Source organism: Microtus ochrogaster, linkage group LG4, assembly GCF_000317375.1.
Source record: "Microtus ochrogaster isolate Prairie Vole_2 linkage group LG4, MicOch1.0, whole genome shotgun sequence".
Taxonomy (NCBI): domain Eukaryota; kingdom Metazoa; phylum Chordata; class Mammalia; order Rodentia; family Cricetidae; genus Microtus; species Microtus ochrogaster.
Window position 1 is genome coordinate 13,353,471 of NC_022030.1, and position 12,031 is coordinate 13,365,501.

A 12,031-nucleotide genomic window follows, 5' to 3' on the forward strand; every position below is an offset into this window, starting at 1 on the left:
CTTACATAACTCCATCTTGTGGAACATATGTAAGAAGGAAAGGATCTATAGTGATTCATTTGAAAGGCTTTTTATAAAGATATGTATTATAAGACTATTTATAGCAATCATAAATTAACCAAGAACAAGCCAAGTAAGTAGACAAAACCTGAACACTGATAAAGAAAGGTTTTTTTTTTTAAAAAAAAAACAACCTAGCAGTGTGGTTCCTGCCCTTAGAACATCGGTCTTCTACCCATGTCGTTAGGGATTCCTTGGGGATCATGCCCAGTCTTTCACCAGGAAGTGTGAGCATAGATTAGAATGGGTTGAGACATCTCCATTCCAATTCTAACCATAAATCTGGGGTACCACCTGTATCTTCTATGAACTAGTATTCCAATGCCACCCTTAAAATATTTAACATTTTTATAAGTACGTACATGATCTATAGCTTTAAATTTTCAATACAGTAGGGTTTGTTCTTAGTAATATATAAATGTTCTTTTCAGTGAACACAGCACATCTTATGCCCCTTGCTCAAGGTTTTACCCACAGTTTAAGCTTAGATAACACAGTTTAAGTCCAATGAGATAAAAGCAGATCTTGACCCCAACATTTGCTCATGTTTTAGTTTAAGCAAGTCAGTTACTATCCCTTTCTTCATCAGCAAACTGGGAGCCAGCCTTTACTTTGCTGGGTTGTTTGGAGGATTCCCCACACTTTAAGCATCTAGCACAAGGACTAGACATTTAAAAGTAGGAGTGAAAGGTAGCTGTGGTTATTCTTATAGTTTTCCGTGCTTTTAACGCCAAGGGCAAGAGCTGCTCAGTGTTCATACTGTTCCTTGAGGTTAAAGAACCCAGAGGCTTCTACTCTTGAGGACAGACAACCTTCAAGGTCCCATTTTAATCAACTGTAGGATTCTAGAAAATAGGAAAGGAAAAGAAAGCATTCCAGAGGAAGGATATTCCTTCAGCAAGAGAGAGCTAGCACACTTGAGTGTGACAATCTCTAGTACACCAGCAATGCACACCCATAGCATACAGTATAGTCATGGCACGGAATCCAGCTGCATAGGTACTGTTGCTCCCTGGACCCTTTTGGGGACTCAGTTACTGCCTTAATTTCAAAGCAAACCCAATGAATATCTAACTTCAATGAAAATTTGAGGAGACATTTGAAGGATTACTGGTTTGTAGTGATCCTAACATTTAGAATCAGCTGTGTCTAGTAAATACATATATCTTTATCTTCACTTACACAAATGCAGCCTACATCCTGAGGCAATCTTTCGCTACAATTAAAAACAAATTGATGATGTAATCAAGACCAAGAACAAAGTTATACGGAATTTCTAAGAGTTCCTGCTCTCATGTAAAGCAGTTAACTACGAATCCTGGCTGAGCCTGGCTTATCTCAACAGCAGAGAAGAAGGGGCCCCCGCATAGCTCAAGATAGCGTTGTATGAAATATATTCACTTGCAGGGTTTCCCGTCATACCCCGAGCAGCACAGATTGAGCAGCTCATACATTGGCGTGAACTTTGCAACAGCAGCTTATTGGAGGCCCCAGTGCACTGTACATTAATTAAGTAAGCTATCAGCTAAGCTGCTGTAACATGTCAAGAATACAGGAGTTCAAGCAATGTATGTTGATTTCTCTCTTACCAGGCAGTCTAGAGACAACTGGGCCACCCAGCATGATGGAAATTTCTCCTCTTCTCCCCGTAGTCCTAACACTCAGACTCCTTCTGCTTTGCACATTTCTTACAGCCCTGGGGAATCTTATCTGCAAGATCAAAGCTGGCTCATAATACCATGTTCCAGTGCAGCCTGTGCTAGAAGGAAAGCAGAGACCACACACTCATCTGTGTTGAGGAGGGAGGGGGAAAGCTTATGCTGCTCATGTCCTGTTTCAAGAAGTCAGTCGCATCCCGCACCTAACTAGGGGAGCTATGATCTGTAGGCATATGCCCAGCCAAAAGCCAGATGCCTCTCTTACAAGGATGAGTGGAAGAGAGGTGACAGATGGAAGTCTAAGTCATGCTCAGTAGTCTACAAACAGGAGGGAGATGTTTATTTCATAGGCTTAAATTTTATTTTTATTTCCCGAGATAAAAGTCTAACTTTGTTGGTTCACTTGTGTCTTCCACCAAATGGGCCTTGTTTGTAACTCGTGGTGTGTTCATTTTGTAACCTGTAGTCTATCATTTTGTCATCCTAGGAGACTCAGCCAGAGGCCAACAACTGAAGAATTAGAGCAAAGAAACATCTTAAGACGTGAGTATATGATTCCATACTGCGATTCCCTAATGTGATCCATAACAAGGTGCCCTAGAGACAACCCATCCATCAGGAGAGAAACATGATTCACAGCTGACTGGGAAGGCCCGTGTATGTCATATATATTAGTAGATGTTTACGTATTTAAAAAAATAATTTCTTGTTTTTCATATTTCATTTTATAGCTTTAAGCCTGACATCCCCTAAAGTGGAGTCCTGGTCATAGCAATTATTTTTGAGAAAAATTAAATTTATCCCATGTGTTCTTTTGCTGAAATATTAAAGAAAATGCTCTAGTCTACTTTCAAATAACTGCCAAAGAACAAACCCACAAAGAAATCAATCAAACATTCCTATATTGTTATGAATAATACAGTTGGTTGCTAGGTTGAGTAAAAGTTCCAATTTAAAATTATGGTAAGAGGGATTTTTCCAGGCATTTCACTTGCCTTTGTTGTGATTGCTCCTCTTCTTTCTTGAATTCTTTGTGGTTTCTTGGAACTTAAAGAGGTCTCCATTCATTTCCCACTTGATTTTTCCTTTCCAATTTCTGGCAGCAAAGTGTGAGGAGATCCCACTAGAACCACAGTCTATCCTGCTGTTCTCTCAGGATGGTCACCAGCTCCAGTGAGCTAAAAAGCAGTGCCTAGATATTAACCTAGTTCCAAAAAAGCTTTTTAGTTCATGAAATACCAAAAGACAAGAACGATCAGAACTCCGGGCAGACTATGATAGCAGTAAGCCATTGGCAGGGAGGCATCCTTTTCAACCAAGCTGACCGAGTACAGTCAGCCTACTGGATGACCCCACGCTTTCATAGGAGTTATTTTCTTTTGTAAGAGAAAGAAAGATTTTTGTAGCATATTTATAGCAATTTTGCCATAACTGAAGCAACCTAGCAATGAACACTTACCAGTGTAAGCAGGACCAACCACACAGTCTGTGGCATCACTCCCCTGCTGTGCTTTTATCTGGCTATTTGTGAGTCTGAGTTGACTAGAACTTACCAAAGTGGCTGCTAATATGAAGAAATGTCACTCTGAAAGACCAAAAGGTTGTAACTACAAAAGGAGGGTGCATTTTTACCTAAGCAACATCTAATGTTGACATGAAAACAAAGCCGTGAAGTTTCAGAAGTGTTTTCCATGATGGAGTTCCTGGGACATATTGAGTTAAAGTTTAAACTCAAGGGTAGACTGTGAGGGCCTGCAAGTACAGAGGGTATGTCTTCTTGGGTGTCTGATGAGCTACTTGGAAAAGAAGGCCTTGCAAGTTCTGGATAATCCTGTCCATTGGGACTGATGTGCCAAGCCACACTGGAGTTTAGTTATTTGAGGAACTCTTTCATGGATCCGGAAATGTATTGCATGTTGATCTTAAGTGCTGTGTTGGCTTCTCTACCCTCTGTTTTCCTGGAGGTTCGGGAAAGAGCGAAGCACCAAAGTCAACTTCAGATTTGGGTCCAGCCCTGTTTTACTTCCTTCTAAGTTCATGTTGATTCTGGAAAGTGGAGGTCCATTTCCAGTCTGGAGCGGCTGATAACTGGCTCCTGATCCCCTGACATGCGCCAAGGGAAGCAGACAGAGCTGGGGCAGAGAGGGGGTGTTCTTTCCACTGAGCAGCACAGGGCCTTAGCCCACAAACACTTCATTCAGCCCCCTTGCTTCTGCACTCCTCCATACTGCCCTCTTTTTTGCTCGTATATTTCATCTCAAGCTTTTGTTCAAAAGCAGCAACAGTATCTAAATGAAGACACCAGAAAACTGTGATACAATATGATTTTTAAGGTCACATAGACCATCTCTTGGGGGCTAGGAAGCTGATTCAAAGCATAAAGTATTCAATAGTTCTCTACGTGCATTGCACCACCCCTTTGGTAATTATGGCTAAGATAACAGTGAATACCAGTAACTATTTTGTAAGGACATGGAGCAAACTTGATGTCTTACCATCAGATCCCTTATACTCCACACTTGGTTTCTTTCCTATGTTGGTAAAACTGTTTTCTTTAACTACATTCATATTGTATAATGCATAAGCTATATAATGTGTTTGAATACATATTATATTGTATAATATATCAACTACATTTATATTTTATGATTCAGTTTCAAACCAGTCTCTTAAAATACAGATCATATATAGAGGTATCTCTTCCTGCCTCTGGCTGGCCAGAAAAAGTGATCTATATGGGACAGCTTTTCCATACAGGACCCGAGAAAGGATGCATTGCTCTCGTGGGCACACTGTGAATGCCAGGCCAGCTGTATTTTCCATTGAGAAAAAGAAAAAAAAATGACCCAGGTCACTGAATTCTGAATCTTTAACTTCAACAATCAATTGTGAAATCTTTTGAATCTACAAAAAACTGAAGAAATTTTACAGAGTGCACCTAGCCATGCGTGTTCTACTGTTGACGACTTTATCATAAATCGCCACCCATTGAGTTGTGTTTTTTAACATATATATGACATATATATGCTATTTTTCTATTTCAAAAGGTTATAGATGTATTTTTATTTGTTAAACATACCTGTCTGGGGCCAGTGAGATGGCACAGCAGGTTAAGACTCTGGTAGCAAACCTGACAACTTGAGTTTAATCTCCAGGGCCCACATGAATGGACTCCTATGGGTTTTCCTCTGACCTCTAAAGGTGTGCTGTGGCAGTGTGCTTGTGAACACACACACACACACACACACAAACACACAAAAACAGAAAATAAATAAATGTTTAAAAAATAAAACAAAAATCCACCCACGTGGAAACATGTAAAGAGGCAAAAAGATCAACAAAACCACAAAGAACATGTTGGGGGAGACCCAGGTCATTTTCTGCACAGCAAGGGCTCAACCATGCACCGCTACTCCCGCTGCTGGTTTGCTTTATTTTCTCCTCTCTCAGCTCATTCACACAATGCTGGAGTCATACTGGCTTGGCAGGCAGGTTTCTGCAGTGCCTGCTGCCTTGAAAGCAGGGGTGTTGATGGAGTATTTACTCAGACACTTCCCTGTGGCTGTCTGAAGTGGCACCCTTCCGCTCTGACATAAGACACTGACCCAAAGTTCTGCCCCTTCCTTCACAAAAGCCCTATGGTCCATCCCAATGCCCCCAACAGTTTACATCACCCAGTAGGGTTAGCCCTCTAATTCGTCAGCAAGTGAAGGAGATGTGTCCTAAATGACTCTCGCGGTGAACACTTCGGTACCAGCTTCAGGATTTCCCCTTGCCGGTCCTACCACTCTGCAAAGACTCAGTGGCAGCCCCCTCCATCCTTCACCCTCTTTAGAAGAATCACTTCAAACATGGGAAACGCTAAAAGCCGGTTTCCTAGTGTCAGGGAAGAGTTCCCAGATGGTACAGCCCTGTTTACTTAAACTTCCTCATCGGCTCTTTCTTTCTTAAACATCGCTGACTGTCACCTTGTTGTACAACATCCTTAATAGGGTGAAACTAATATTCCCTTTAAAGAAGTGACATTTTACACAAGTAGTGAAAAACTTTGGGCTTTTTTTTTTCTTTTTGTCTTTGAAAAATGCCTTTAAGAAATGAAGCATGGGGATTAGCTGGGATGGAGGGGTGGCTTAGCAGTTGAGAGCACTCGCTGCTGTAGCGGAAGACCTGGATTCCATTCCCATCACTCACGTGGCAGTTTACAGTTGTCTGCAACTTCAGTTCTAGGACATCCAATGCCTTCCTCTGACCTCTGTGGACACCGAGCACACACGTGGTGTGCAAACATAAATGTAGACAAAACATTCATAAAATTCAATGAATACATCAAATGTTTTTAAGTAGCTTAAAAAAAAGAAAAGAAGTGAAGCATAGTAGACATATAGGAAGACGTGACTAAAATTATGCTTATTAAATTATTTCTTCTTTTAATATTATGTCATCACAGTTCTAGCCTTGTATAGCTCTGATTTTAATCACATTAACAAGAAGTTTGGAATTTGTGTAATATGTATAATAGGCAATCCACAAGATTCATTCAGCTCACATTAAGTAACCGACCCTTTGAGTATACTTTAAGGGTACAGAAAGACATATTTTTGTAAAGCCATAAGCGAAGCTTACAGCTCATTCATAATAAGAAATCTGACTTATAACCAAATCCATCTGATGTAGGAACACTCTCTTGTCTTAGAGTGATTTCAGTTTGTCTGTAACAACAAAGGTCATTCTCCTACATATAAATTGAAAGATGTATTTGAGAAGAAAACAGAAAGTTTGGTATGTCCAGAGAAGGAGAAAGATGTATGGAGAATTTAAGCTGGTCAGTGAGCAAATGCCTGTAGCAAATACCACTACCTACTGCCTGTAGGTGGTGGTGCACACCTGTAATCCCAGGACTCGGAAGGCAGAGACAGGTGGATCTCTGTGAGTTCAAGACTAACTTTTTACTCTTAGAACCAGTGCTTAGTGGTGAAAAGTCCATTTAAAATGTTACAGTAAATAGATTTTGGAGTTGAGGAATTGATTAGTCAGTAAAGTGCTTGCCACGCGAGCGTGAGGGCTTAAGTTCTATCCCCAGCACCCACTTTAAAAACTGGATGTGTTAGATGGGCAGTGGTGGCGCATACCTTTAATCCCACGACTTGGGAGGCAGAGTAAGGCAGATCTCTGTGAGTTTTAGGTCAGCCTGGTCTACAAGACAGGCTCCAAAGGTACAGAGAAACCCTGTCTTTAAAAACAAAAACAAAAACAAAAACCAACAACAAACAAAAGTGTGGTGAGGCAGAGATAAGTGGATTACTGGGGTTCTCTAGCCAGATTTAACAGACTAATCAGTAAACCTCCTGTCCTAGTGAAAAACACTCTCTTAAAATCCAAGGTAGGTAGAATCAGATGATGACATTCAAGGTCCTCTGATGTATACTACACTCGTGGGGTAGGGAGGGAGGGAGGAAGAGAAAGAGGGGGAGAGAGGGAAAGAGAGTAAAAAATAAAACTTTTGTTGGGCGATGGTGGCACACGCCTTTAATCCCAGCACTCGGGAGGCAGAGGCAGGTGGATCTCTGTGAGTTCAAGGCCAGCCAGGGCTACAAGAGCTAGTTCCAAGACAGGCTCCAAAGCTACAGAGAAACCCTGTCTCGAAAAAAAAAAATCAAAAATAAGGTAAAATAAAATAAAACCTTTCATAGAAGAGAATTTTTCTGAAGTAGTACAGTCTTTCTTCACTAGACTCTTTAGAATGTAAGTATTTACGTATCTTGCTATGAAGTAAAATCAATGGCTTACTTAATACAGACGAGAGACAGGAAACACACAGAAGCTTTCCAAATAGCATCCCATAAATCCTGAAGGCTGCCTATTTCTTTAAAAATTCTGAACTCTTTTTTCAATCCCATCTGTTGGACTGCTTGAAATTGCACTACATGATGAAGCACTAGAGAAAAAGACAACTTTGGAAAGTTAAAGTCACAAGAAAATAAATAATTTCTACCCGCAGTACAACTTGACCCCGTTCAGAACGGTGGTTTGAAAGCCAAGGCCCAAGGAATGCTTACATTTTGCTTCTATGGAAACATAGGAAGACAGATCAAATATTTTGGTTGGGTTTGAATGGAAGTCAGCAGCTCGGACGTGCATGGGATGGTTCTAATTTGTTCTTTTAACGTGCCTTGGAGTTTTCACATGAAGATCAGATCCAGAAGTAGATTTTTTTTTTATCTGAATTCTGGTAGTTTATGTTTCTAAGACAATAATATGTGCATGGAACAAAGAATCAGGAAGCAACAAGGTTTGAAATCAGTGAAGACAGTCCACCAGTTCCCTATGGGAAAACGATATCATTGCATGTATGCATAGATATCCCATGCATATGACCGCTCTTTCTGAAGAATCCTTTGATAGATTTCTAACATGATGGCTTGTATAATCAGCATATGCCAGAGCCGGGTAGTTGCTCCTTGTAGACTTTTCTGATTGTACGATCATCTCTAGTAACTATACTTATGCCTAATTAACAGAAAAGAATGAAGAAGAGGAGCAAGAAGCAAAAATGGAACTCAAACGGAGACTCAGCCGGAAGGTGATGACATTTCAACTGCTAATGAGCATGCGTGTTCTGGGATACAGTTAATCTTCGTTAGATACAAACCCACTCTTAACACGTGACTGGGATGTTTAGGAATGAGTGCTTCTATTAGGCCACCATGTGATCCAAGGCATTAAAATGAACAATGCACACAAATTAATTATCTTCTACTTGCGTGCTATGTTCATTTTGAAAAGTTAACAGCTTGTACATTGTAGTTAATGATTATGAAATAATCATAATAGGTATGTTAAGTGAAAAAAGTTTAAATACAAAAATGAACAAAAAAGATGTCATACACAAATCTTCCATTTAGAGAGCCACCATTAGCATTTCAATATATTTGTATGCCATTAATTAGGTTTAAAAATGCTCACACTCTCCATTTTATCTTGGAAATACTAAATAAGTATTTTGTGGCTCTTAATGATTTGCCTCTACTCTGTAGCAAGCCTGGGTGACTAATTTATTGAGTGAATTTGACCACAGTGTTGCCACAATTGACAAATGGCTTATCTTTAGAACTCAGGCAATTGTTTCCAGTTATTTACAAAAATACCAACCTGATCCCAGGACCACGACTTTGTTTTTTCTTCTCTGCTAAAATTAATTAGCCTTTGGAAAAATTAAGGACAATCAGAATTTATATTTCATCATAAATCCTTGTAGTGGTTTCTCAGATATACCTTCCGTACCTGGAAGAGAGCAAGGTGACTAAAGTGTGACCCCATAGCCAGCCGAGTGTGTGGCCTGACTCAGGTTGTTGAGGGCTGGCTGGGGAGCTCACAACAAAGCATTCCGAGATAGGTCTGGGTTTCTTTCAAATGTGGGATTATTCCAGTCTGTCTTGGTGCTTGTGAAAGGACCAAGAGAGCAAAGCAAGGACACCCCAGGGCTGGCCGGATTAAATACGCGATAAATTTGAATGTGACAGAGGACTTGAGAAGGAATCCCCAAGAACAGACATGTCAGAAAGATTGCAAGAAGGAGTGTCCTCCATGAAGCCTCCTTCATCTGCCAGTCACCTGTCCTGGCTGTGTTGGCCAGCGCAGGACCTGTCCCCATCTCTCCAGGAAGACCACACTGTAGCTATACCCTTCTCTGAGCCATTTCTGCAGAGAACACCGCATTTCTACATATGCCAGACTCACTTGGAGCAGAGACTCATTTTCTATGAGTTTCATAGCTTTGTCTTAGTCCATCGGCCACCACCATAACTGTCCTTGAGCTGTGTGTTCACCACTGAGTGTTCCTGTGACAGAGATGACAGGCAAACCTTAATCTTAGTGCCAGGCATGCTATGAGGAGTTGCTCAATCCAGACAGTTGCCAAAGGCTGACCTAGCTAGCAGTGATGATTTTCTGGTCTGGAAATGAGGGCACACTGCTTTCTAGGTCTCGTTACAAATTCCCAAGATGCCATTGCTTTTCTTTTAATACCTGAAAGTGACCTTAACTTTGAAGCATTCCAGCCAGAAACCTTGCCACCTAGAGGCTGTAAACGTGTAACTGATCTCTGCCTTTCCCTCCTAACCTCCTATAGCTCAGCCTAAGACCTTCTGTGGCAGAGCTACAAGCCCGAAGGATCCTGCGGTTTAATGAGTATGTAGAAGTCACGGATTCTCCGGACTATGACCGCCGCGCCGACAAGCCCTGGGCCAGGTTGACACCTGCCGACAAGGCAAGTATCTCAGTGTACTTTTATGCTTCCAAAACCTGTGTGCTCAGCTTCTGCTCAGCCATCCTTGCCCCTTTCTCCCTCTGGAAGTTTAAATACAAGTGGTCGTGTAAAGCAATAGCAATACAGTTCTTTCTACTGGGTCTCAGAGAAAGCTGGTCCTAAATTGCTGTGTAACCTGTCCTTGGTCAAGTGTGGTGGTGGAGGGTTTCCTCATTGTGATAGGAGGCTTTCTTTTCTTTTCTTTTTTTTAGTTTTTCGAGACAGGGTTTCTCTGTAGCTTTGGAGCCTGTCCTGGCACTAGCTCTTGTAGACCAGGCTGGCCTCGAACTCACAGAGATCCGCCTGCCTCTGCCTCCCGAGTGCTGGGATTAAAGGCGTGAGCCACCACCGCCTGGCTGATAGGAGGCTTTCTTAATTGTGATAGGAGGCTTTCCTCATCGTGATAACAGTCTTGGTTATCAGCTTGACTGCAGTGCAAAATACCTAGGAGATCATAAAGCGTGCATGCAGATGTGTTTTGTCAGGCCTTGCCTAGAGACAGCTAGACTGAGAAGTCTCTGGTCTAAAAACGAATTCATCCCTTGACAGATGCATAGTATTACTGGGCGCTGGTGAAGTATAGTAAGTAGGACCTGGTTGGCAGCACGAATATTATGGGAATATTGGGAGTTTCTTCCGGTGGTAGTCTTGTCTGCTTTGCTGCTGTCAGGCCGTGTACTGGGAGCCTCTTTTCTCCACTGCACCATCCCTGATAGGCCGACATCTCTGAAACTGTGAGCTAAAATAAATATTCCCTTAAGTTGTTTCCAAGAGAGGTTGCATAGCCTGAGATTAATACCGACCATTTGTTTTTAAGTTTTTCACGTTACCAGTTTACCAGTATCTCTATCGATGAGTTCATAATTTTTTACTCTCAGTGAAACCTGGCATTGAGTAAATACCTACCATACCTGTAACTGAGTATTTAATGATACTGTGTAGAGATGCTTCTTAAATAAATGAGGCATTTTGTCAAGCATATACTATGTGTGAAGGACACATTGGAGATGTTTATAAAGAAACTACTAGCAAGGGTAAGGCCCTGAGTTCAAGTCCCAGCAGGGCTGAAAAGAAGAGTGGAGGGGCACAGCTAAGAAAGGCATCCCAGAAACATTTTAGAAAAAAAGTGATAGAAGAGTGTAGAAGAAACCACTGAAAGATGTGAAAAGAGAAGACACATCAGCCAGGAGGAGAGCGTTAGAGGGATGACCGTGAATGTTTAATGCCCAGAAAGAGAGGCATTTCAAAGGACTGACTGTTGGAAGACAGTAAGGATAAACACAGTCACCAAGGTCTCAGCTTTGAGGGAAGAAGTTAATCATAAGCCAAAGAAGGGCATCAAAATGGGAGTCTGTCTTTTTAATTTGGAAAAGAATTTTTTTTAATTATTTATGTCATTTGTTGGTTTGCTTGTATGTATGTCTGTATGAGGGTGTTTTTGTAATCCGGAACTGGAGTTACAGACAGTTGTAAGCTGCCACATGGGTGCTTAGAATTGAATCAGGGTCCTCTGGAAGAGCAGATCATGCTCTTAGCCACTGAGTCATCTCTCTAGTCCAAGGGATCAGGGATGGAAATTTTAACAGTTTTTTTACTTGAAGGAAGGAGCCAAAAATGAGGGTAAAGATGAAGTCTACATGAGGAAAAGTTCGAGCGAGACGTGATCGTTAGAGCAGAAGCCAACGTTTAGTAGAAAGCAAGAAAAGGCCGTTGAAGGTGGGATGGTGCTCACAGGCAGGGAGCAGGCACTGAGGAAGGAGGCTGTGGACAGATACCTCCATGTGCAAACACACCGTCAAATGTGCACAGAAACTTAGATTCCACTTCTGTGAACTGCTGGGCTTTTGCTTGTCTTCTTCTGGCTTGTTAGATTCCTGCTGATTCATAGGGGTTCTTTGTAGATTCAGGTTTCTTTTTGTTTGTTTGGTTTTTTTCTTTATTTTTTTGTTTATTTTTTTTTAATTGTTGAAAAAAAATTTCCGCCTCTTCCCCATTTCCCATTTCCCTC

General features: G+C 41.4%; 1 protein-coding gene across 6 annotated transcripts in view; it reads left to right on the plus strand.

Moving 5' to 3' along the window:
• Phactr2 (phosphatase and actin regulator 2) overlaps window positions 1–12,031 on the plus strand; it is a 272,398-nt gene that overhangs the window by 232,245 nt on the left and 28,122 nt on the right. For all 6 annotated transcript variants that reach the window (XM_026786170.1, XM_026786171.1, XM_026786174.1 and 3 more), the window contains 3 exons: window positions 2,206–2,261; window positions 8,237–8,298; window positions 9,847–9,984. In XM_026786170.1, coding sequence (XP_026641971.1) covers window positions 2,206–2,261; window positions 8,237–8,298; window positions 9,847–9,984 — 256 coding nt within the window. The remainder of the gene's footprint in view (window positions 1–2,205; window positions 2,262–8,236; window positions 8,299–9,846; window positions 9,985–12,031) is intronic.